Below are 24682 nucleotides of genomic sequence, written 5' to 3' on the forward strand. Positions count from 1 at the left end.
GTCATAGTAACTGAACTTTTCCTCTACTGTACACAGTAAACAATGCTGGCATTGAGTCTGCCTCTTGTGACATCTAGTGGTCAGTTCTGCATTACATAGGGGTGTCTGGATAGATGGGGCCTTTATGTTTCTCTTTTCAGATTTTGTAGTTCCCCTACACATTCACACTTCTTACATTCCACACTTCTATTCATAGAATGTACTTCATGAGTCATAGTGACACTTTTCAATTACAAGTTACATATCCTGTGGATACACCTTGCATGTCTTTAATGCAGTGATATCTGTTGCCTTTTGTATCCTCAAACTGCTGATAATTACTCATTTTTCTGCAGAGTAAGATGGTGCTCCAAAATGCTGTTCAATTCTGTTTCCTCTTTGACATGGCTATTGTTAGGACAAGAGTGATTCCTAATATTTGAAGTCTTTGATGCCATTATTGAAATTTTTTGCTCAAAATTTAAGCAGTAGCTGGGATCAAACCTGGGACCAAGGACATTTTTTTTTATTACTACCTAGATCACTGTTGTTATAGAAGCATCCGTTGAAATAAAAGGAATTAAGAAGTAAATACTGTTCTTGAAACTGATTAAAAATATTCGTGTAATATCGGTTGAATACTTTTTCCTTTTTACAACAACAGTGGAAGCACACTGAACAAAAATTAAGTTGCCCGCCCCCTTCTCCACCCTCTCCCCCATGCCGCCCCCCTACCCCCCCCCCCCCCCCCCAAAAAAAAGCATCACACACCAATTTCATGTCATTCCATGTTGATAATGTCCTCCATTTGATGATGAAGATGGTCAAAAATATTCCTCAGGTATGCTCCTACCCACCTGAAACCACTCATGATGATTAGACTCCATAAGAGTATCAAATTGTGGGTATGTTGACCACTACACTTCATCCACTGTTCCAAATAGTTGCAGAAATTTTCAATGGGATTAAGATCAGATATTTTAATAATCCAGTCAAGGTGCAATAAGTGTGCCTGAGGGTTTTTCAAACCAGGAACATATACTTGCAGCCCCGTGAAGATGGATGTTGTCATCTTGGAAGATGTGAGTGCCCACAGCATGCTCACCATGAAAGTGTAAAAAGAACGCTTGGTCACTGAGAATATTGAAATAAACATTCTGGTTCATATTAATAATAATCTGAATGAGTAAGTGCAAATCATAGTACCAAAAACAACCCTTAAGATATAACAGGGACATATCTGGTCCGAACATACCATCCACACACATATACTGCAGTTTAAATGTACCATTGGGCAATTAGTGTACATGATGCTTTGGATCATTTGGAAAGAGACAAAACTGAACCTGTCAGTCCACAGTACATGCCTTCAGCCAGCTGCTGCCCAAGCTGTGTATTTCTTGGCCCACTGAAGATATGCCACTTTACAACGAGGTCACAAAAGTCATGGAATAGTGATAAGCACACATACAGATGATGGTAGTATCATGTATACAAGGTGCAAAATAGCAGTGCATTGGCAGAGCTGTCATTTGTACTCAGATGATTCTTGTGAAAAGGTTTCTGAAGCGGTTATGACTGCAAGACAGGAATAAACAAACTTCGAACTCGGGACAGTAGTTAGAGCTAGGCACAAGGGTCATTACACTTTGAAAATCATTAGAGAATTCAATATTCCAAGATCCACAGTGTCAAGAGTGCACTGAGAATACCAAATTTCAGGCATTACCTCTCACCACAGACCGTGCAGTGACTGATGGACTTCAGTTACCAGCAAAGTGCTGTTCGGTTGTGTAGAGCTATCAGAGTAACGGACAAGCAATATTATATGAAATAACTGCAGAAATTGATGTGGAACATACAATGAATGCATCCATTAGGACAGTATGGCAAAATCAGTTGTTAATGGGCTACGGCAGCAGTTGACCAACACAAGTGCCTTTGTTAACAGCATGACGTTATTCACCACAGCTCTGCTGGGTTCGTGACCGTGTCAGTTTGACCCTATATGACTTGAAAACCATACCCTGGTTGGATGAGTACTGATTTCAGCTGGTAAGAGATGATGGTAGTGTTCGAGACAGTCATGGACCCAAGTTATCAGCAAAGCACTGTGCAAGCTGGTGGTGTATCCATAATGGTGTGTACTGTGTTAACGTGGAATGGACTATGTTTTCTGGTCCAACTGAACCAATTATTGGCTGGAAATGGTTATGTTTGGCTATTTGGAGATCATTTGCAGCCATTCACAGACTTTATGTTTCTAAACAATAATGGAATTTTTATAGATGACAATGCGCCATGTCACTGGGTGACCAGTGTTTCACAACTGATTTGAAGAACATTCTGGACAGTTCAAGCAAATGATTTGGCTGCCCTGACTGCCCGACATGAGTCCCATCGAGCATTTGTGGGACATAATTTAGAGGTCAGTTCATGCACAAAATCCTACACCGGCAACACTTTCACAATTATGGATGGCTATAGAGGCAGCATGGCTCAATATTTCTGCACAGGACTTCCAACAACTTGTTGAGTCCATGCTACATTGAGGTGCTGCACTATGCTGGGCAAAAGAAGATCCAGCGTGATATTTGGAGGTATTAGTAATATTGTTCCATAGATTTCGTGTTTGTTTTGAATACAGTCAGAGAGTCCCTTTAGTCAGCCATAGTGCTAGTAGTGCTAATGTTTGTTTTGAATACAGTCCAGAGACAGGTAGTGCTATTTTCATTGTTTTCTACAAGAAGTGGTTAGCAATCACAGTTTAGTCAATAATCAGCCGCCTTTAGTGAATTAGCAGTCTAGTTAAAAGTTGATTAAGTCTCTTCAGAAAATTGATTCCTTAGGATGGATAGGATGTGTGACTGCTGTGTACGGACGCAGGAGGAGCTGGCCACTCTTCGCGAACAGCTGAGCGTGTTGATGGCCGTGGTCAGCCGTCTTCAGGCTGCTGCCTCGGAGTTTAGCGGCAGTGGGGAGTCTGGTGCGTCGCAAGGTACACCCCAGGTGTTACATGCTTCACCCACTGTCCCCGCTGTCGAGACATCTTCGCAGGTACCGGGCGCGGTTGGGCCACCCTCTCCCCAAGGGGAGTGGCGGGTTCAGCGGCGTTTGCGGTGCACGAGGCGGAGGGTCAATGTGGAGGCTGGCCGTGTGTCTTCGCCCGCTCTGCCTGTGAGTGGACATGTGGCTGCTCCTTCAGCAAGGTCTGAGCAGGCACATGGGGGGAGGGGTATATTTGTTATTGGGAGATCCAACGTTAGGCAGGTGATGGAGCCCCTTAGGGAAACAGCGAAAAGGTCGGGGAAGAAGGCCAGTGTTCACTCCGTCTGCTTGCCGGGGGGTCTCATCCGAGATGTGGAGGAGGCCCTACCAGCGGCGATAGAGAGCACTGGGTGCACCCGACTGCAAATTGTTGCTCATGTCGGCACCAATGACTCCTGCCGTCTGGGTTCAGAGGTCATCCTCAGTTCATACAGGCGGTTGGCGGAGTTGGTGAAGGCGGAAAGCCTTGCTCGTGGGGTGGAATCAGAGCTAACTATTTGTACTATCGTTCCCAGAACCGGTCCTATGGTTTGGAGCCGATTGGAAGGCTTAAACCAGAGGCTCAGACGATTCTGCGGAGAGCTGGGGTGCAAATTTCTCGAATACATAGAAAGATAGGTCCCTTATCATTTAGCTACAAAATAGCAGGTCAGCAACTGGAAGCAGTTAATTCCATAAATTATCTGGGAGTACTCATTAGGAGTGATTTAAAATGGAATGATCATATAAAGTTGATCGTCGGAAAAACAGATGCCAGACTGAGATTCATTGGCAGAATCCTAAGGAAATGCAATCCAACAACAAAGGAAGTAGGTTACAGTAGGCTTGTTCGCCCACTGCTTGAATACTGCTCAGCAGTGTGGGATCCGCACCAGTTAGGGTTGATAGAAGAGATAGAGAAGATCCAACGGAGAGCAGCGCGCTTCATTACAGGCTCATTTAGTAATCGCGAAAGCGTTAGGGATATGATAGATAAACTCCAGTGGAAGACTTTGCAGGAGAGACGCTCAGTAGCTCGGTACGGGCTTTTGTTAAAGTTTCGAGAACATACCTTCACCGAAGAGTCAAGCAGTATATTGCTCCCTCCTACGTATATCTCGCGAAGAGACCATGAGGATAAAATCAGAGAGATTAGAGCCCACACAGAAGCATACCGACAATCCTTCTTTCCACATACAATACGAGACTGGAATAGAAGGGAGAACCGATAGAGGTACTCAGGGTACCCTCCACCACACACCATCAGGTGGCTTGCGGAGTATGGATGTAGATGTAGATGTAGATGTAGATGTAGATCCCATCACTTTTATCACCTCAGTTCATGTGCCACTGTGAGAAAGGGTCTTTTGGGAGATAACCAGCTCCAAATGTCAGTTGCATGCATTTCCCTTTGCAGTATTCACTTGGAAGTAGGAATTTCAGTAGGTTTTAAAACCAGTGTTGCTGACAAGGTTTGACTTACACTTGTCCCATGTCAATTAGGATCCTTTTACAAACATCACCATGTTACATGACTAAAAATGTTAAACCAATTCTTGTAGACAAGTTGGACAGTCAATGTTAACATACTAACAAATGGAGGAAATCATTATTCTAAAAATTATATGCATAACTATAAATATTTTTTGAATTATTTGCTTTTAAGCTTAATTACTTCATTAAATTTTGCTGTATCAATGTTGTTGTTTTATGCTTTAAACAGTTACATAATCAAGCAAAGGAGTTACTTATCATTCTGATAGCCATACCTGTAAGTGTATCTGTTGAGACATAGTTTCAGTTTATAATTGTTGTGCTGTAACAGTTCCAGGATGTGTAACTCAGTTTTGAAATTTTTGATTACTTTAAGGTCTGCTTTCTTCTAGAATGCCGCACAGGAGAAGTACGTGTAACTCAGGGATACAATCTTCCAGCACGATTTATCATCCATACTGTTGGTCCAAAATACAATGTTAAATATCAGACTGCAGCAGAAAATACATTGCATAGTTGTTATCGGTAAGTATGAAATGCCAGAAATTGTTGTTCCTTACATGAATTACCTCTTCTGTACTAAAGCACCTAATGTAGTTCCAGTTAAATACAATGGAAAGATATAAAAATGTGTTTCAAAATAGTACTTTGCCACAGTGAGGGAGTGTTAGGAGTGGTAAATGCTGTTGGTGAGAGGAGGGGTCATAGGGTGGGTGACACTTAAAAAATATTCCAGCTATGAAATAAGATATAAAACTGTGTGTATAATTCAATTAATTTTACTCTGTTAAAAAAATCTGTATCTACTACTGCCTAATGATGTGTAATAATCAAAGATCACTTTTTATAATACAATTCCTAAGGTAAGAGTGGTGAACTATACCCAGCTTGAAAGCTTTATCTGTAATGTAAGCATACTTGTCATTTTTAACTTTTGCTGACATTAGTATGGATCAATTCCAGGTGATTCTCTAGTTATGTTCCATATACATATCTTATTTATTTTTTGAGTTGCATACAGGTACAATGAAAAAGACTGTTAAAAGAATTAAGCTTTCACCTAGACACACACACACACACACACACACACACACACACACACACACGTGCAAACATAACTCACACACATATGAGCACAGTCTATGACAGCTGAAGCCAGACCACGAGCAGCAGCATATGATGGGAGAGGCCACCGGGTGGAGGCAAGGAGGAGGCTGGGACGGGTAGGGGGAGGGATACCAGGAGAACGCACCACTGTGCTGAATTCTACGTGGGCATGACACCCCGACAAGCTGTCTGTGCACATGAATGGCCACTGATAAATTGTGGCCAATTGGACCACCCTGTTGTTGTGCACACCGCCCAACATGACATTCTTCATTTCAGTGCTTGCTCACAACCTGTGCCATGTGGATCCTTCCCACTAATGCTAGCTTCTCTGAATTGTGCAAGTGGGAGCTCTCCCTGCAATTTAACCATTCTTTTTACTTCCCTCTGTTTTCCACTAACCCCCCGCCCTCTCTCCTCCACTCTCCATCTACCCTCTCAAGTGAAAACTGCAAACTGCAACTAGCTGTTCTGTCCTCTCTCCGTCACAGCCCTGCATACTCCCACTAGCAGCACTTTACCATCTCCCACCCTTACCCTGCTATCTCTCCCCCTCCCCGTCCCAGATTCCTCCTTACCCCATCCAGTTGTCTCCCCCATCATGCGCTGCTGCTCGTAGTCTGGCTTCAGTTGCTGGAGACTGTGGTCATATGTGTGTCAGTTGCATTTGCACGTATGTGTGTGTGTGTTGTCTATTTTTGACAAAGGCATTGGTGGCTAAAAGCTCATTTTGTGACAGTCTTTTTGTTGTGCTTATCTGCAACTCACCATCTCTGCTATGTGATGAGTAGCAACTATCCTGTTCATAATATTGTTATATTTAGTTATACTATTTATAATTGCTATATTTTCCCTCTTAAGAATAACAGGGACAGAAGTTGCTTGTTTGTGATTAAATTAATAGATTACTTACACTCATATTTGCAAATTCATCAAGAGTGTGGAAAGATTTTCCTTTCAGCCAGGATTGTATTGCCTTTCTGATCTCACGAAATTTCAACTGTCTCATCTCACTTGATAATCTTTTAGTAAAAAGTTTTCCTATGTGCAGAAAGGCTTATCATATTACAGCTATAACAAAGTCATTCTGCTGTTTGTAAGCCACTTCTGTGTTGACAAAATAACAATATATCAATTTATATAACTGTTCTCTCCTTTTAATCCTCAGTTAACTTTCTATAGGGTAACAGAAATGAAGACATGAAGAAACTTTTTCAAATGTCATACTACTTACATGGTGAACATAGTGACACACATTGCTACAGGCATTGTAAATGGTCTGTTAAATTGCCGATAAGTGTCTTAAATTGTAGCCTCACACAGCAAATGAAATGTTGTGTGTTATTTTCAATTTATTTGATGTTATCATTCCCCATTTCTATGGCGTATAACCATTACACTTGTTTCATGGTGGTTGTTATTAGTTAAGAATGGAGTTACATACTCTGACATAAAAGTATTCAACAAGCTCTTGTCTAATAGAAATCATTGTGAAACCCTATCAATTCAATTGACAGTTAAAAACATATCTCATTGACCACCCTTCCAATATATTCCAACTCACTGAGTTGCAGACAGGCTTTGTGCTTGTCTGTAACTCAACACGTCACCTTCACAGTGAGTAGCAATGTGTCCTCTTCCTAATATTGTTTTTATTCCAATCTGGAGTTCCATCGTTTTATGTTCCTGCTAGCTACATGGCAAGAAGATATGGATTCCTGTTATTTCAACTGGTTCTGAGAGAAGTACTGTCATTTTATCTCTGTCAGTATATATAAACATGCAAAACCTGCTAGTTCAGCCAACCTTCCCTTCCCAGCCCTACTCTGTTGCACTACAGTGAACTTAAAACTCAATTATGTGTTAAGTTTGTAGAATCTCTTAAGTATACTAACTTCCGACACTAGAATAACAGACACTTGCTCCACTAGAGTAGCTTATACTATAATCAACAATGTTGTTGTAGTTGAAGTAAGTTACAGTAGCTTAAATTTTTATTATCTGATCAGTTTCGTCATATGATACAGTACATGAATTCAGCTGTGCCAAAAAAACAAAAGCTGTTCTGCAGAAATGAATCTGGCCTTCACCTCAACAGGAAGGGGAAGGGTAAATTGGCTGGGGAAATAGCAGGAAAGTTAAAGGGAGGAGGCACTGTCATGACTGGTAAAATACCAGTGGTTATAGGGTTCAGAAAAGACCCTTTTTTAGGGTAGGGCGGACAGAAAGAAAGCAAATTTTAAGAGAGGTTAGGACTGAGACAAACCTTCAGTTTGAGAAAGAAATCAAAAACCATAATTCCAGCTTATTTTATCAGCATAAACAGCAATTGGTTAAGAATTTTCAACAGTCAGCAGATGTTTTAACTCTATCCAATTTTAACTCAGTCAATGTGAAATGTCAGCTATCTTTATTGCATCAAAATATTCGAGGACTGAGAAATAAAATTAATGAATTAACTATCTGCATAGATGAATTAGAGTCTTCAAATCCAGCTGACATAATCTGCCTCTCTGAACACCATGTGACCACTGGTATAGAACTTTTAAGTGTTACAGGATTTAGGTTAGCATCTCACTTTTGTAGATCAGAAATGGAGAAAGGAGGAGTTGCCACATTCATCAGGAACTGTCATAAATTTAAGAACATAGACATTCATAAATTTTGCCTAGAACAGCATAAGGAAACATGTGCAACAGAATTAGAATTTCACAAAAAATCCTTCATAATATTAAGTGCATATCTGTTTTTAAACCACCTTGAAGCTGTACTGGCCCATTTAACAACCAAAAACAAAGAAATAGTGGTTACTGGTGATTTCAATGTAATTTCCTTAAAGACTCTCCCAATAAGAACTTATTTGAGTTAGTAACACTATCATTCAACTTAATTCCCACTGTAAAGTTCCCCACTAGGATAGCCACTTGCTCACAAACAGCCATTGATAATATCTCTATAGAAAAGGCCAATCAACAAAATTATATTACAAAACCAATAGTCAATGGCCTCTCAGACCATGATGTGCAGTTCCTTCTGTTAAATGTTAATACTGAACAGAATATAAAATCTGTTAAATCTGAGCTCAAGAGGGTAATCAGTAAGCCAAAAATTGATTATTTTTAGGACACTCCTCAGAGACATTCACTGGACTGATGTTTACAGTGCTCAAGGCATGAATGAAAAATATAACACTTTTGCTAATAAAGTGCTTACCTTATTCGAACACTGCTTTCCCCCAAAACTTACCAAGGTTAGAGCAAAGTCTACAAAGAAGCCATGGATTACTCGAGGGATAGGGGTATCCTGTAAAACAAAAAGAAAATGGTATCTGTCAATCCGAAACATTTCCAATGTTGATGCTATAGCACATTATAAGAAATACTGCAAAATATTAAAGACTGTAATATGGATGTCTAAGCAAATATATTACAAGGAAAAGATAGTCATATCAGATAACAAAATAAAGACAGTATGGGATATAGTGAAGGAGGAGACCGGTAGAACCAGACATGAAGAGGAACAAATAGCATTAAGAGTAAATGATACATTGGTGACAGATGTGTATAGTGTTACAGAACTTTTTAACAAACATTTTATAACTGTTACTGAAAAGATGGGGTTGTCAAGTTCAGTAGATGCTGCTATGGAATACCTCAGACCAGACATTTCAAGTAACTTCCACAATATGAATTTGATCCTCACTACTCCAACAGAAATAATGTCCATCATAACATATTTAAAATCAAAAATATCTAATGGGTATGATGAAATATCAACAAAGTTAATTAAAGAATGTGATTCTGACCTAAGTAACATATTAAACTATCTGTGTAACCAGTAGTTTATAAGTGGAATATTTCCTGAATGGCTGAAATATGCTGAAGTTAAGTCACTGTTTAAGAAGGGAGATAAAGAAATAGCATCAAATTTCCATCCAATTTCACTGTTGCCAGCATTCTCAAAAAATTTCGAAAAGGTAACGTACAGTCGGCTTTATAACCATCTTATCTCAAATAACATACTGTCAAAGTCACAGTTTCGATTTCTAAAAGGTTCTGACATTGAGAAGGCTAACTACACTTACAGTGAAAATGTGCTTAATTCATTAGACAAAAAATTGTAGGCAACTGGTATATTTTGTGATCTGTCAAAGGTATTTGACTGTGTAAATCACAATTCCTTTTAAGTAAATTAGAATATTATAGTGTAACAGGAAATGCTGCAAAGTGGTTCAAATCTTATATTTCTGGCAGGAAACAAAGGGTATTATTAGGAAAGAGACATGTATCAAGCTATCAGGCATCATCCAACTGGGAACTAATTATATGCGGGGTCCCATAAGGTTCCATTTTGGCGCCCTTACCTTTCTTGTTTATATCAATGACCTTTCATCAGTAACATTACCGGATGCCAAATTCGTTTTGTTTGCCGATGATACAAACATTTCAATAAATAGCAAATCAAGTGTAGTCTTAGAAAGATCAGCCAATAACATATTTGTGGACATTAATCATTGGTTCCTAGCCAATTCTTTATCATTAAACTTTGAAAAAACACACTACATGCAGTTCAGAACTTGTAAGGAGTGTCCCACGAGTATATGTCTAACATACGATGACAAGAAGGTAGAAGAAGTGGACAGTGTTAAAGTCTTGGGATTACAGCTTAATGATAAATTCAACTGGGAGGAGCACACCACAGAACTGCTGAAGTGTCTTAATAAATCTCTGTTTGCAATACGAATTTTGTCGGACATGGGGGATATAAAAATGAAAAAGCTGGCATACTATGCTTACTTTCATTCCATAATGTCATATGCGCTTATTTTTTGGGGTAATTCATCAAGCCAAGCTAAAGTTTTCTGGGCACAAAAACGTGCAGTAAGAGTTATATGTTGTGTGAACTCAAAAACATCTTGCAGAAGCCTGTTTAGGGAACTAGGGATACTAACTACTGCTTCAAAATATATTTATTCCTTAATGAAATTTGTCATTAAAAATATATCACTTTTTCAAACCAACAGCTCAATTCATGGAATCAATACTAGAAATAAGAATAATCTTCACAAGGACTTAGTCACTTAGTCTTGTACAAAAAGGTCTGCATTATTCAGGAACACACATTTTCAATAACTTGCCAGCAGCCATTAAAAGCTTAACAACCAATGAAATTCAGTTTAAGAGAAGCCTAAAGGATTTATTGGTGGCCAACTCCTTCTACTCCATTGATGAATTTCTCAGTAAAACCAACTGATTTGTATATAAGTACAATATGACTTCTGCACCATTTCAGTGCAGTAATATGTTCATTGTAAATAAGTATTATAGTAGTTCTATTACATGTTTATTACCTTATAAATAAATAAAAAACTTTTTTATGTTAAATTCAGTACATTAGTATTTGTAACATGACTTTCATATAGTGTTCATTAAAAAAATGACGATCATTCCACTTGGGACCTATGGAATGGTGCATTAGCTTATTTCTTTTAGTTGCAAATATTTGTCATGTATTGTTATTTTTCTGGAATGTTCCACATCCTGCAGGACCTCCTCACTACGGATCAATTGGAATGAAAGTAAATCTAATCTAATGTAAAAATAGATCAAATATTAATAACTTTAAATACAAAATAGCAGAGGATTCTGAGCACCAGTTTAAAGGGTTTGTGGCAAATGGAATGAGTTCTATTCAAACCTAGTGAGACATTTACAGCTATTGCTGTTCTATCAGTAACCCAGAAGGTAATTTGCCAAGAAGTAAGTAATCATATACTGAAACTCAACCAAATCTGATTAGGCTCAGGCAGAGTATTTACTGATCTTTCAAAATTGAAATTGCTTACCTAGGGAAGCAAGTTAACAGCAAAATAATAGAGCTGTCTAATAATATTAATAAATCATCCTAGGACATAACCGACAAATACCATAAAGCTCCCAAGAAGATAAATACAGAACCAGTCAGCATAAGACATGATGGTAACAATGTGAAAAACTCAAATATTGCACGTAACATTTTTCATAACTATTTCACTTCTGATGACCACCCAACCCATATTATAGATGTACATGTTGACACCCTTACCTCACTCATTGTACTGTTTTGGAATTTATGAAAGTAAATGAGTAGGAAGTATGAAAGGTAATACAAATGTTAAGGAGAAAATTTTCATCTCGATGGGATGGCAGAACTAGTGCAATTACCAAGATAAGCTTAAAAGTAATCTCCAAACCTTTTATCTACCTGATTATTTATAGCATTGGAGAAAACATGTATCCAACAGTTCTAAAAATTGGTGTTGAGAAATCTGCGTATGAAAACAGAAATAAGGAAGATTTCTCCAACTATAGACCAACATCATTAATTCACACCTTTAGTAAGGTATTCAAAACCATCATATCCCATCCAAGTACCTTCTTCACAAACCACAAACTGCAGATACACAGTTCTGCCATGAAGTATATTGTCTGTTGCACAAGTGGATGCCAATTACAGATATCTTTTTAGACATCACAAAAGCTTTCGACAGAGTAAAACATAGGTTAGTTCTAAAAAAAAAAACCTGAAGTCCTTTTGTATCAGAGGTTCATCCAGGCATCTTGTAGCCATGTGCCTGTTGAATTATCAGCAATGCACTACAAAGATGTATGAATTAGTTGTTAAAATGATAAACTTTCGTTTCACCAGTGAAACAGTAATACAAGGTTTACCTCCCTTTCTCTTCCCTACATACTGTATATTAAAAACATTGCACATCCTATTAACTCCCATATAATAAGCTATGTGGATGACTCCTCAATCACATTGTGTCATAATGTAAAGGACTAGAAGCCTTTACTACTTGTGGTGTAGCAGAGGTGACGAAATACTGCAATGATCGAGGCATCAAGGTGAATGCCACCAAATCTCAATTAGTGGCATTTAAATTAGGGACAGTTCTCACCGTACCAATGTAGCACCTTGGGAAACAGAAACTGGCACCTGTAAATCTCTGGGCATGTATGTTGATGAGAATTTGCAGTGGACAAACCCCATTAATTTTGTATGTGGAAAATTCATTAGTGGCTTATGTCTCCATAGCCAAATCACTAAGATAGTTTCTAGCCAAACATTAAAAAAAGTTTACTATAGAATGATTTAATTTACCCCTTTCTCAATTATGGGATTGAATGACAAGGCTGTGCAACTGACATCCACTTTAAAATAATATTGGTGTTATTGAAAAGAACAATAAGACTTATGCATGGAATATGTCATGGAGAATCAGATTGTGAAATGTTTGTGCAGCATAAATACCTAACGATATATTCTTTATACATATTTCAATAAGTCACATTATTTATGAGACAAACAAGTTTTCTTGTGCAGTGATGTACATGATCACAATTCCAGAACACAATTTAATGTAACTACATACGTCCAGAAAAGACCAACATTAAAATTAGCATATTGAAGCCTATACATCAATGGTTTGATATGAATTCACTAACCACCAAACTCTTGAATAATGTGTAAAGGGTCCGATTTTAATGCAAAATCTTTTCTGACAGAAAAATATTTACATTCGTTCAATTAATTTTAACACACTGCTTATGATATAAAACAGTATTGTATCAGCTGTAAAGTAATAAATATTAAATAAATATAAGATAATACAGTTGTAAACATTTTTTCTAAGTGTAATTATTATCATATTTTCATTATTATCATATTATTATTTCTAATTTTTGCAAAAGCTATAATTGTGATGGCTCTACGAAAATAAAATATAAATAAATAAATAAATAAATACTCAATGCCATCCTGTACCTCCCTCCCTTCCCCTCTCTACAATACCAACAACCTTCAGTTTTAACAGTGCAAAGTTTTTCATCCCTATGTATATGCTGTTTATAACACAGTTAAGTGATTACTCGTCAGTTCAGCAAAAGCTACTTCAGCAAGACTACTGTGAGAAGATAAATATTTGTCATATGTCTTACTCAGTTGATGCAGTTCTCTGCCCAATCCATTATTGCTTCTTGGTGTTCTGTGCAGTATGTTTGTGCAAAGTCAGTTGCCACATAACAGAACTCTGTATCTGGTGATGCAGGTGACCTGTTGCGGAATTCCTAGCCAACCATGCAGCTATAACTTGGTTATGGCTACTTTGTAATTGTGGGGCTTTCTTCTTCTTAGTGTCTGTTGCTGTTACCTAATCATAGCTGGAGTGTGCTATACATGTTCTAGTTCTATCTTAGGCTTCTCTTCCTTCAGTTTCTTAGATAACTTGACACATCAGTTTTCCTACATGTGAATGAAGTTATCATGAAAGGTCTCCTTTCTGTTAATCTTTCTGTTGGCGACTATTTATCAATCCCTCTACTGATAAGTGCATGTCCTTACTCTGAGTACTTCTTTCCTTCCTCCAATTACATACAGAATTTCTCAATTTTCTCTTCCTGCTTCTGTGTCAATCTAGTTCTATGAAATATTTTACAAATGTGAGTTCTCTTGTCTCTTTACTATACATTATAGTTATCACTGGTGATATAATGTTCGATAAGAAAACTGCAAGGACAATAATTAATTAACTGAGCTAGCTGAACAATGTGTTGGAGTACCTGACATTGCCAGAAAATTAGTGTGTCCTAATTTTTTGTAATTCAGTGTGCTACAATTTGTGTAAAAACTCAGGCAGTTTTGATAAGCTGATAACCACCTTACAAATTGTGAATTATTCCTAAGTATATACAGTGTATATAGAATTATTATGGAGACACATGTTTATTACCATTACTGATTATTGTTGTCTTTTTCAGAAATATTTTACAAAAGGCTTGTGAGCTGAATATTTCTTCACTTGCTCTATGTGTAGTGAACTCTGTTAGAAGAAACTACCCACCTGATGAAGGTGCTCATATAGCAATACGTAAGTCAGTTTTTGAAAAAATATGAAACACAATATTTTACTTTTTTGTTCTGATAAGTACATCTTCAAATGCATATTCTGTAAATACCACAATCAAGTGAACCCTTCAGTGTTCTCAAACCTGTTAAAAACATATGTAGGACCACACATCTAATACATTAACTATTATTAGACTACCTTCTTTTTCACTACAGGTTGGTCTGTCTAATACTGGGATCTTAGAGACCTGCCATTCTTTTTATGTTTCCTCAACACAAACTTCTGACCTCACCAATGAAGGAACTATTAGTTCCAAAAGCTTAGTGGTCTGTGTGTGTGTGTGTGTGTGTGTGTGTGTGTGTGTGTGTGTGTGTGTGTGTGTTGGAAGTGCTTCACATTTCATCTCCTGTAGATAAGTACTGATCAGCAATACATTAACTATCAGTAATGATTAACGTAACGTAGTAAATAATCTAGGTAAAAAAGAATGCTTTTCTAATAGCACTCCCAAAGGGCTGTTTATACAGTATAATAATATGTAATTCCCTACATGTAAAAGGAAAGTAACGGTTCATTTGAATAATCATTTGGTAACCTATAATACTAGATAGATTCTGGTCAAAAGAAATATTGGGCAGTCGCAACTGCTGACTGGAGATTCCAACAGTTTACAGAACACATACCTGATACATTAAACCTTCAGTTTGTATTTTAATGTGTATAACATCTTGTTTCCTGTGTAGAATCCACTGGAAAGTATAAAAGTTTTTATTCTAGGAAATACAGATATTTTTAGACATTATAGAAAAAATAAATTATGTTTTGTGTAAGATACTGGAAAAAGCACATAAAAAAATTTTTCATTCAAGAACACTGTCAAATTACTAAGAGTCAGACTGACTTGCCAGCCATTATGTCTTCTTTTGATTTACAAGCATTGGGAAAAAACACATGTAAAGTGAACTATACATTAAATTATTAATAGCTGTCAAAAGTTAGCAGCCATCCACAACATATTAAGTAACATGATAGTGGTGTTATTTAAGGTAACCCTAGATACTTTTTCCCCTTCAGAGTTCATTGTAGTTCTTGTAAATTAATTAGTACTGTTCATCTAATTTCAGTAAACTCACCACGTAAGATGTCCCAGTGGACAGTGCACTAACTTTGTGTACAGGAGGATTTCTGTAGACTCCCCAAATAAATTAAAGTTAATTCTGAGTTCATTTGAAAGGGTTATTTTTGTCCCCATTTGAGTTTGTGGACTCTGTTTCTTACAATCTTGACATTGATGGAGTGTTGAATTTTAACCATGTTATTCAATAAGAAACTGAAGGGAATTAATATAACTTGGTCATAGCCAGTCTTCAGAAGTAATTCTAAACTGCATGTAAAACATAAAAAAAGTATTTAGCCTACTCTTAGACTGATTTTTCAGTATTTAGGGATTTGCGTGTGCACCATGAAAATTTTACTAAATTTGAGTACCATTATCTTACTATCTTACATGAACATTGGTACTAGCATTCCGTGTTAATATGTGCTCATCTCTTGGTCTCCCTCGGCAATTTTTATCCCCCCCATACACACACAGTCTCTCTCTCTCTCTCTCTCTCTCTCTCTCTCTCTCTCTCTCTCTCTCTCTCTCTCTCTCTCTCCAGCACTAAATTAACAATTTCTTGGTGTCTCAGAATATGTCTTATCAACCAAACCCTTCTTCTAGTCAGGTTCTCTTCTTGTCTGAACTGCTTATCATCCACTTCCATACAATGCGACACTCCAGTCAAATACCTTCAGAAAAGACTTCCTGACAGTTAAGTTTATATTTAATGTTAGCAACTTTCTCTTCTTCAGAAAGGCTTTTCTTGCCATTGTCTCTCCACATTTTGTATCCTATCTCCTTCAACCATCATATATTATTTTACTGCCCAAATAGCAAATCTCATCTACTACTTTTAGTGTCCTGTTTCCAAATCTAAATCCCTCAGCATTGCCTGATTTAATTTGATTACATTCCATTAACTTTTTTTTTTCTAATATTCACCTTATATCCCCTGTTCAAGACACTTCCATGTACTTTTGTGCCTGTGACAGAATTCAAGTGTCATCAACAAACCAGAAAATTTTTATTTTTCCTCTCTTACATGTTCCAAATTTCTCCTTACATTCCTTCACAGCTTGCTCAATGTGCAACTTGAATAACAGTGGGGATATGCTACAACACTGTCTCACGCGCTCTCATCCACTGCTTCTCTTGTGTGCCCTTCGACTGTTTTCTGATTTCTATGCAAGTTGTAAATAACATTCACCCTCTGTACTTTACCCATGCTACCTTCAGAAATTAAAAAAAAAAAAAGTATTCCAGTCAAAATTGTCAAAAGCTTTCACTAAATCTCTAAATTATTTATATAAATGTAGGTTTGCCTTTCTTTAACCTATCTTCTGAGGTAAGTCTTTGGGTCAGTATTGCCTGGTGTGTTCCAATATTTTCTCTGAAACCCAATAAAATATTCCCCAAGGTCAGCTTCTGCCAGACACAAAACATGTGAATAAGTTGTGTTAGTATTAAGCAACCTTGACTTATTAAACTGATAGTTCATTAATATTCACACCTGTCAGCACCTGCTTTCTTTGGAGCTTAAATTATTACATTCTTCTTGAAGTCTCAGGGTATTTCCCTGTTTCATATATCGTGCACAGCATGTTAGCCCCCCCCCCCCCCCCCCCACACACACACACACATACACACACACACACTCACTGGAAGCGAGCCTGACAACTGTACAGCAGGAGGTGGCCTGATGATGATACCTGTTACTGAAACATGTAGCCAGTAGGCAAAATGAAAATCCAACTACGGGGTAAAGCAAATGTTTTGGATTGCTTTTCATCTCCTCCCCACCCCTTCCCTTCATCATATGCTTCAGTGGAATATGTCATTGCAGATACTCTAAAGAATAGTAATATGGAGGTCAGTCAGAAAGTATGTTCCAGAAACATAAAAAAGAAAATACACTCATAGCAGTAACAATGAAATTTATTGTACACTTCATCTGATGTACTGTATTTTCCAGACTATAAGATGCACTTTTTTGTTCAAAAAATTACCTCTACATTGAGGTGTATATTATACTCGAAATTAATATAAAAGTGTACAGTGTTTGATTTAAAATCCCTGCCAGTCTTAAAAATGGCCATATATTAAATGCCGCAGGAAAACTTTCTCTATCTGGTAATATTGGATTCAGCTGGCAGCAGCAGTGGACCAATGCGATAAACATGAGTATGTGGATTTACAAGCTTGCTAGAGCCTAACACTGTCTCCTTCCTGCCCCACCATCACAAAACCAGAACACCTATGATGCATCAATGCAGTCTGTGGTGCCAGTGAACTAGAATTGGAAGTGGTATGTGTCATTGGTAACAGTAAAATATCTTTGTTTGTATCTAGTTCCATAAAAGAAGAAATTGTGATGTGGGCTATAAATTGAAAGTAATAACATATACAGAAGTACATGGAAACAGAGCAGTTGGGCAGCATTTCAGCCTTCCACCAGCAGAAAAAATGATTCGCAATTGGTGGGTTAGTGAAGAAGAACTGGGGGGGGGGGGGGGGGGGGGACGAGGAAGACTAAATGTCCAAATAGAGTTCTGAATGCAAAATGGCCAAAACTAGAAGCTGACATACTAAAATGGATTTGAGGACACCATCAAAATGGCATTGGAATTAATTCAAAGATGATTCAAATCTAATCTAGTGCTACAATGGAACGTATCAGACATTAAGGGTGGAGTTGGTTGGGGCTGCAGGTTTATGAAATGTCATGGGCTTATCATTTGAATCAAAACCAAAATATCCCAGAAAGTACTGTAAGAGTTCAAAGAGACAATATTATCTTTCCATTACTTTATTATTCAGCATTGAAAGAAAACCAGTGTAGAATTAACCCAAATAGCAAATACGGATGAAACTCCTCTGACATTGGATGTGGTGAGTAACAAAACCGATGCCATGAAAGGTACTAAAATTGTATATATAAAAACAAGTGGACATGAAAAAATGCATTACACTGCTGTTCTTTCGTGTTGTACTGATGATACTAAACTTAATCCAGTGATTATTTTGAAACACAAAACAATGTCAAAACCTTCTGAAATACCACCAGTTGATTTTGTTCATGTACATGACAATGGTTGGATGGATGAGGTTGTTATGAAATTATGGATTAACAGAGTGTGGGAGAGAAGGAAAGATGCTTTATTGAAGAAGAGTTTTCTTCTTGTACTAGATCAGTTTCGTAGTCATTTGAAAAATTCTGTGAAACAGAAATTGAGACAGGGAAATGCAGAACTTGCTGTTATTTTGGGATAACTTACAGTACTTCTCAACTGCAACCTCTTGATGCCATGATAAATAAACCTTTTAAAGTGTACATGAGAGAGGAATGGAGCAAATGGATGATGGATGAAACCTGACATAAATTCACGCTGAAGGGAGCTCTAAAATGACTTACAATCAAACAAGTGTGTCAGTGGATAAACCAGTCATGGTCTAGAGTGAGAGAAGACATTATTGTTAAATCTTACAGAAAGTGTGGCATCACTAACACTCTCGATGGCAATGAAGTCGATCTGATATGTGAAGAGGACAATGATGATAATAAAGAAGAAGAAAGTTCAAATGACTATTTTAATGGATTTTAAAGGTCAGTTCGGTTTTATAAACTAATTTTTTTTTAGTGTGGTTTGCAGTCTGATAGTAAAAATGTTACTTTTTATTAAAAAAAGTCGTAAAAATTAAGCGGGGTCTCATAGTCTGTTGCACCTTATAGTCCATAAAATACGGTAACTGTGCCACTGGGCAATGAAGATGATAATGTTTGCAGACTCACTTACCATGCTAATGCTGATAGAGAGAAAGGGAGGAGGAGGGCAGGGGTGGGTTGGGAGAGGACTGCAATTACGATCAGTTTCAAAATATTAAAGTGAGAAAATATTAGCACAGTGTAATAAGTCCAAAAGTCTAAGAACAAACATGTAATATACCAATAATGCTTCTTGTTGAGAACTTTACACAGATGTAAATTTTGTGGTAAATCTTGAGTCTTTAAATAAAGATTTCATCAGCTGTATGAGAAGATTCTGTGACCATATTATTGAAATTTTCTTCTAATTGGCTGGATGTAACAGTACCAGTATTCTGTCAGTTTTTTTGTCACTGCTTTTAAGTCCAACTTTTGTTACATTCTTACCAACTTTTTGATGCATTAGAATATCATGATCCCAATACTCCTTCCAAAAAAATTAAGTGTGTACATATTTTGGCCTTGTCTTCTACAGTTACTTTTTATGCATCATTGTGTAAGATGCATCAAAGTTTTTAACAAAAGATTCTCAGATGTTTCTTGCTGATATATTTTGTCGTGGGTAGATAATTTATGGCGTGAAACCCGTTTTCTTCTGTAATCTGTCTACAGTCTACAAAGGCTTGCGTTTATGTGTCTTAATGATATCTAACAGTTCTTACTTTGTCTTTTCTTCTGTCACTTTGGTATTACCTTCCTCAAACACAACAACGTATTTTAAATTTGGGAAGTGCAATTTGAAGCATTATTTTCTTGAACTACAATACTGGCCATTAAAATTGCTACACCATGTAGATGATGTGCTACAGACACGAAATTTAACCGACAGGAAGAAGATGCTTTGATATGAAAATGATTATCTTTTCACACAAGGTTGGCACTGGTGGCTACACCTACAACGTGCTGACATGAGAAAAGTTTCCAACCAATTTCTCATACACAAACAGCAGTTGACCGGCATTGCCTGGTGAAACGTTGTTGTGATGCCTCGTGTGAGGAGGAGAAATGTGTACCATCACGTTTCCGACTTTGATAAAGGTGGATTGTAGCCTATCACGACTGCGGTTTATTGTATCACGACAATGCTGCTCTCGCTGGTCGAGATCCAATGACTGTTAGCAGAATATGGAATCGGTGGGTTCAGGAGGGTAAAATGGAATGGCGTGCTGGATCCCAACGGCCTCGTAGCACTAGCAGTCAAGATGACAGGTATCTTATCCACATGGCTGTAACGGATCATGCAGCCACATGGTATGGAATGTTGTCAAGTACAACAGTGCATCCCTGTGGGTGGCTTGAGATACGGCATTCTTGCACTCATTTAATATACCGAGCGAAGTGGTGCAGTGGTTAGACACTGGACTGGCATTCGGGAGGACGCCGGTCCAATCCCGCGTCCGGCCATCCTGATTTAGGTTTTCCGTGATTTCCCTAAATTGCTCGAGGCAAATGCCAGGATGGTTCCTTTGAAAGGGCGTGGCCAACTTCCTTCCCCATCCTTCCCTAATCCGATGAGACCGATGACCTCGCTGTCTGGTCTCCCTTCCCCAAACAACCCACTCCACTCATTTGATGTAATTTGTACTGTTCATTTCATAACATTTTTTAACAGGGTGATGAGGCTTTCTTGTAAATTAGCTGATGGTCAGAACTGTTTCCAGAACGAATTTTTAACTTTTCAGCAGAATGTGCACTTATTTTAAACTTCCTGGCAGATTAAAACTTTGTCCCAGACTGGGACTTGAAAGTGGTACCTTGCCTTTCACAAGCAAGTGCTATACAGGCTGAGCTATCCAGGAATGACTCACGGCCTGCCCTGACAGCTTTACTTCCTCCAATTCATAATTTTTCTCCTACCATCCAAACTCCAACCATTGTGTAGTTCATAGCAGTTATTAAAAACAAAACAAATTCTATAGTGAAACATGACATAGTTTTTATTTTACATAGTGCCATAAATTTTACAGATTCAGAAATGAATGTTTGCTGTCATGTCTTGTCATTTAGAAAAGAAATCACTGTCTGAGTCTTACATATTTCAATTATTATGGCCCTGACTGTTCTTATGACTGTATCATCTCCCCCCCCCCCCACCTCCCCCCTGCCGCCATCCTCCCACCCTTAATCTCCACCCTAACCTTCCTTCTCTTCAACCAACTGAACTAGAGTTCTCCAATTATCACTGTCAATGAGACATTAAACACTGACATTCTTATATGCTCATAAGGAGACTTAGCACTTTAAAAACAGAAACCACAATTTTATGTAGATCTATGGATGTATCTAAAACACATTTATCTTCTGTTTACATAAATTTCAGAGGCAGTTTATTTCTTCTTTTGAAAAGTCTGTACCCTTGAATACAGTCGTTTCTTTTATTATGTTTTTCCTGAGATCAAAAGGGAACCTTGTGTGTATTATTCCCAGGCAAACTTTGACATTACTTGCTTACTGTGGATATTAATATTTTTTATGTTTCTTGCAGCTGTTTTGTTTGTTTTGAAAATTTTGGAATATAGTTTCAATATTATGAGAAGGAAAATTGCTGCTCACTGCTACTCACACCTCAGACTGCAGGTGTGTGTGTGTGTGTGTGTGTGTGTGTGTGTGTGTGTGTGTGTGTGTGTGTGTTTTAGCTACTTTCCTTCTCATAATATTGTTACATTCCATCCTGGATTTTCCATTGTTTGGAATATAGTTTGTTAATCATTTTACTTTATTTACCTTTTTCCTTGATGACATAACAAACTCATCATTTGATACTGCAGGTGCACATAATCTATGCATGAATTACCATATCAGACATGTTTGACATCTGCTGCCTTACCTTTAATTACTGTCCATTTCAGTCTCTATGGAAGGTGTTTGCTTAAAATAGCAATAACATTGACGGGAAAGGCCACAGTAATGAATTTCCCTGTTAATAAATTTGCGTTACAACTCAATGGAACATCCACAGAGAGAGATTACACAAAACACTATGCTTTATAGAAAGTGGTCTGTTATATTACTTTTTATATGTAATCACATACTAGACTTTTCATCATGTAAGTGAGGTTACCAAAGTTCATTAAACAAATCAAGAAGTAGCATGGAGTGTGTACTGAGAGAATGAAGAGTATTCTTCACTCTCTGCATATATACTATTAACTTGACTTGGTTGGAATAATACCTTTCTTTTAAAATAATGCTATTGTCTCACACTTGATCTCAATACATCAATTGCCTTACAGGTACAGTGCGCCGCTTCTTAGAAAAACACCACAGCTCTCTGGAAACTGTGATTTTTGCTGTGGAGAACACAGACCTCGGAATTTATGAGGTTCTGCTGCCTCTCTACTTCCCACGATCCCTCCAGGAAGAAGAGAATGCTTTATGGCAACTGCCATCTGATGTTGGTGGATTGTATGGAGAACCTGTATACCCAGACAGGCAGATACGCATCATTGACAATCCACAACATTCACTGGATCGTAAGTAGTTTCCAAAAATGTAACCTAAAGCCTCTCTTTTTAACACACACAGTTCTTGACTCAAGACTAATTTTTTTCCAAGTCAAAGCTTTTGGAACAATAGCAATAACTCTAATGAGGTTCTGTTAAGTTTTACATAACAGTTGTCTTCCATTCACGAAGACATTTTTCAATTTTTCTCATACAAGATTGTGTTATATTAATATGCAAAAATGAAGAAAGGCAACCATTCATCACAGGTGAGTGATGTGTGGTATAAAGACTCACATAACAGAACAGTGACTAATGAGCTTACAAACTACCAATCTTTTTAGAGTGTAAATACTCACAGCTACACAGACATCCAAATGCACCCACCAATGATCTTGACAGCAACAACTGTGTGTATGCCGACAAGAGGGCAGGAGAGGTAGAAAATGAAATGCATATGGGAACAGGAAAGGAGTAAGATGTACGGCTTAAAGTAGAGGTTGGGAGTTAATCAGAGAAATAATCAAGTGGGGTTTGGGGAGAGAGAGGGGTGGGGGTTGTTCTCAAGAGAAGTACAAAACTGAGAAGTGAAAGTGAAAGCAGAGAGGAGAGGATGGAGGGGGAAGGGTGGGGGGAGAGGGATTACATGCAAGGAAATGCAGGAAGTAAAGCTTTGGATGGCATCAAGTGGAGTGTAAAATGACAAGTACCAGGGCACGCAGGGTACTATGCACTGTCTATAGCAATGTGGGCATGTACATATAGAACTAAAGCTGCATGTACACTGGCTACAGGCAGTGTCTTACCAAGTTGACACTCTGAGTGGTTTGGAGCACTGTCATACTAAAAAACTCTGTCTGTGCCTACTGACTGCACAACTGTCAGTGGCACAGACAGACCTGGAACACCTACCCTTAACAGTCTCTTATCCCCAGGGATATAATTTGCACTCCAGGATGCCATTGGCAGTTCCCGTGGAAGCAGGCATTAGGTGGATTTCTCATCGCAGCCTCTGGCCTCTTGGCCATCATTGCACATGCCTCCACTCCACAGTGTGTTGTCAGACATCCCAAGTTCCTCCTACCTGCCAGCGGGCTTAAGAGTCGGTACATCAACTGTGCCACTGGCTTACATTACAAAGCATCATCAGTGTCGCTTCCAGCCCTCTTTGTCTGTTCTAGGAGGAAGGATCTGGTATCACAGCATGGCAATTTTGAAAGCCTGCCAGAGGCCGTGGAACTTTGTGATGGCTGGTAATGGCACTGCTACATTTTTGAGTGCTACATTTTTGTTGCAGTAGTGGCCACAAAGCCATGCCTGTCTTGCTGGCTAATTAATGCTTGTGGCCTCACTATAAAGCATCTCTGTCTTCAGTTGTGGTTTCACTGTGTTCTTGTATTGTTGTCATTGCTCACCATTGTTTCGGTCTAATGAGGATTTGCTATACACTATGTTTTCACACTTGGACACTTGTTCAGGTTTTTGCGTCCATACTCGGTCACTCACCGTTGATGGCCACTGGATGGTCAACCAGTTTCAATAGATTATCGAATCAGTCTCAGCTTTGTCATATTCTGGTCACAGTAAGCACCTTTTGTGTTCATTCATTCATATAGCTCTTCAGTGATTCATAAAATGAAGATGAGATGCAGATTAAGAAAATGTCATTGATGACTACAGTAAAATAATGTCTCGTCTTAAAGATAAACTGATGGAAGAAAATAGCAACACAAAGAAAGTAGAGTAATGAAATATTGGGAATACTTTTGTCCTGGTAATATATTTAAGTGACTAAATCTGCAAGATCACATGCTAATGTAAGTGCAAGACAAGCCACGGCAAATGTGAATCAGTGGTACATTAATAACAGGTTGTTG

General features: G+C 38.0%; 1 protein-coding gene across 3 annotated transcripts in view; it reads left to right on the forward strand.

Moving 5' to 3' along the window:
• Positions 1–24682, forward strand: part of LOC126365992 (protein GDAP2 homolog) — a 929669-nt gene that overhangs the window by 716913 nt on the left and 188074 nt on the right. For all 3 annotated transcript variants that reach the window (XM_050008813.1, XM_050008815.1, XM_050008812.1), the window contains 3 exons: positions 4893–5025; positions 14409–14518; positions 22596–22835. In XM_050008813.1, the coding sequence (XP_049864770.1) occupies positions 4893–5025; positions 14409–14518; positions 22596–22835 (483 nt within the window). The remainder of the gene's footprint in view (positions 1–4892; positions 5026–14408; positions 14519–22595; positions 22836–24682) is intronic.

Source organism: Schistocerca gregaria, chromosome 4 (assembly GCF_023897955.1).
Source record: "Schistocerca gregaria isolate iqSchGreg1 chromosome 4, iqSchGreg1.2, whole genome shotgun sequence".
Taxonomy (NCBI): domain Eukaryota; kingdom Metazoa; phylum Arthropoda; class Insecta; order Orthoptera; family Acrididae; genus Schistocerca; species Schistocerca gregaria.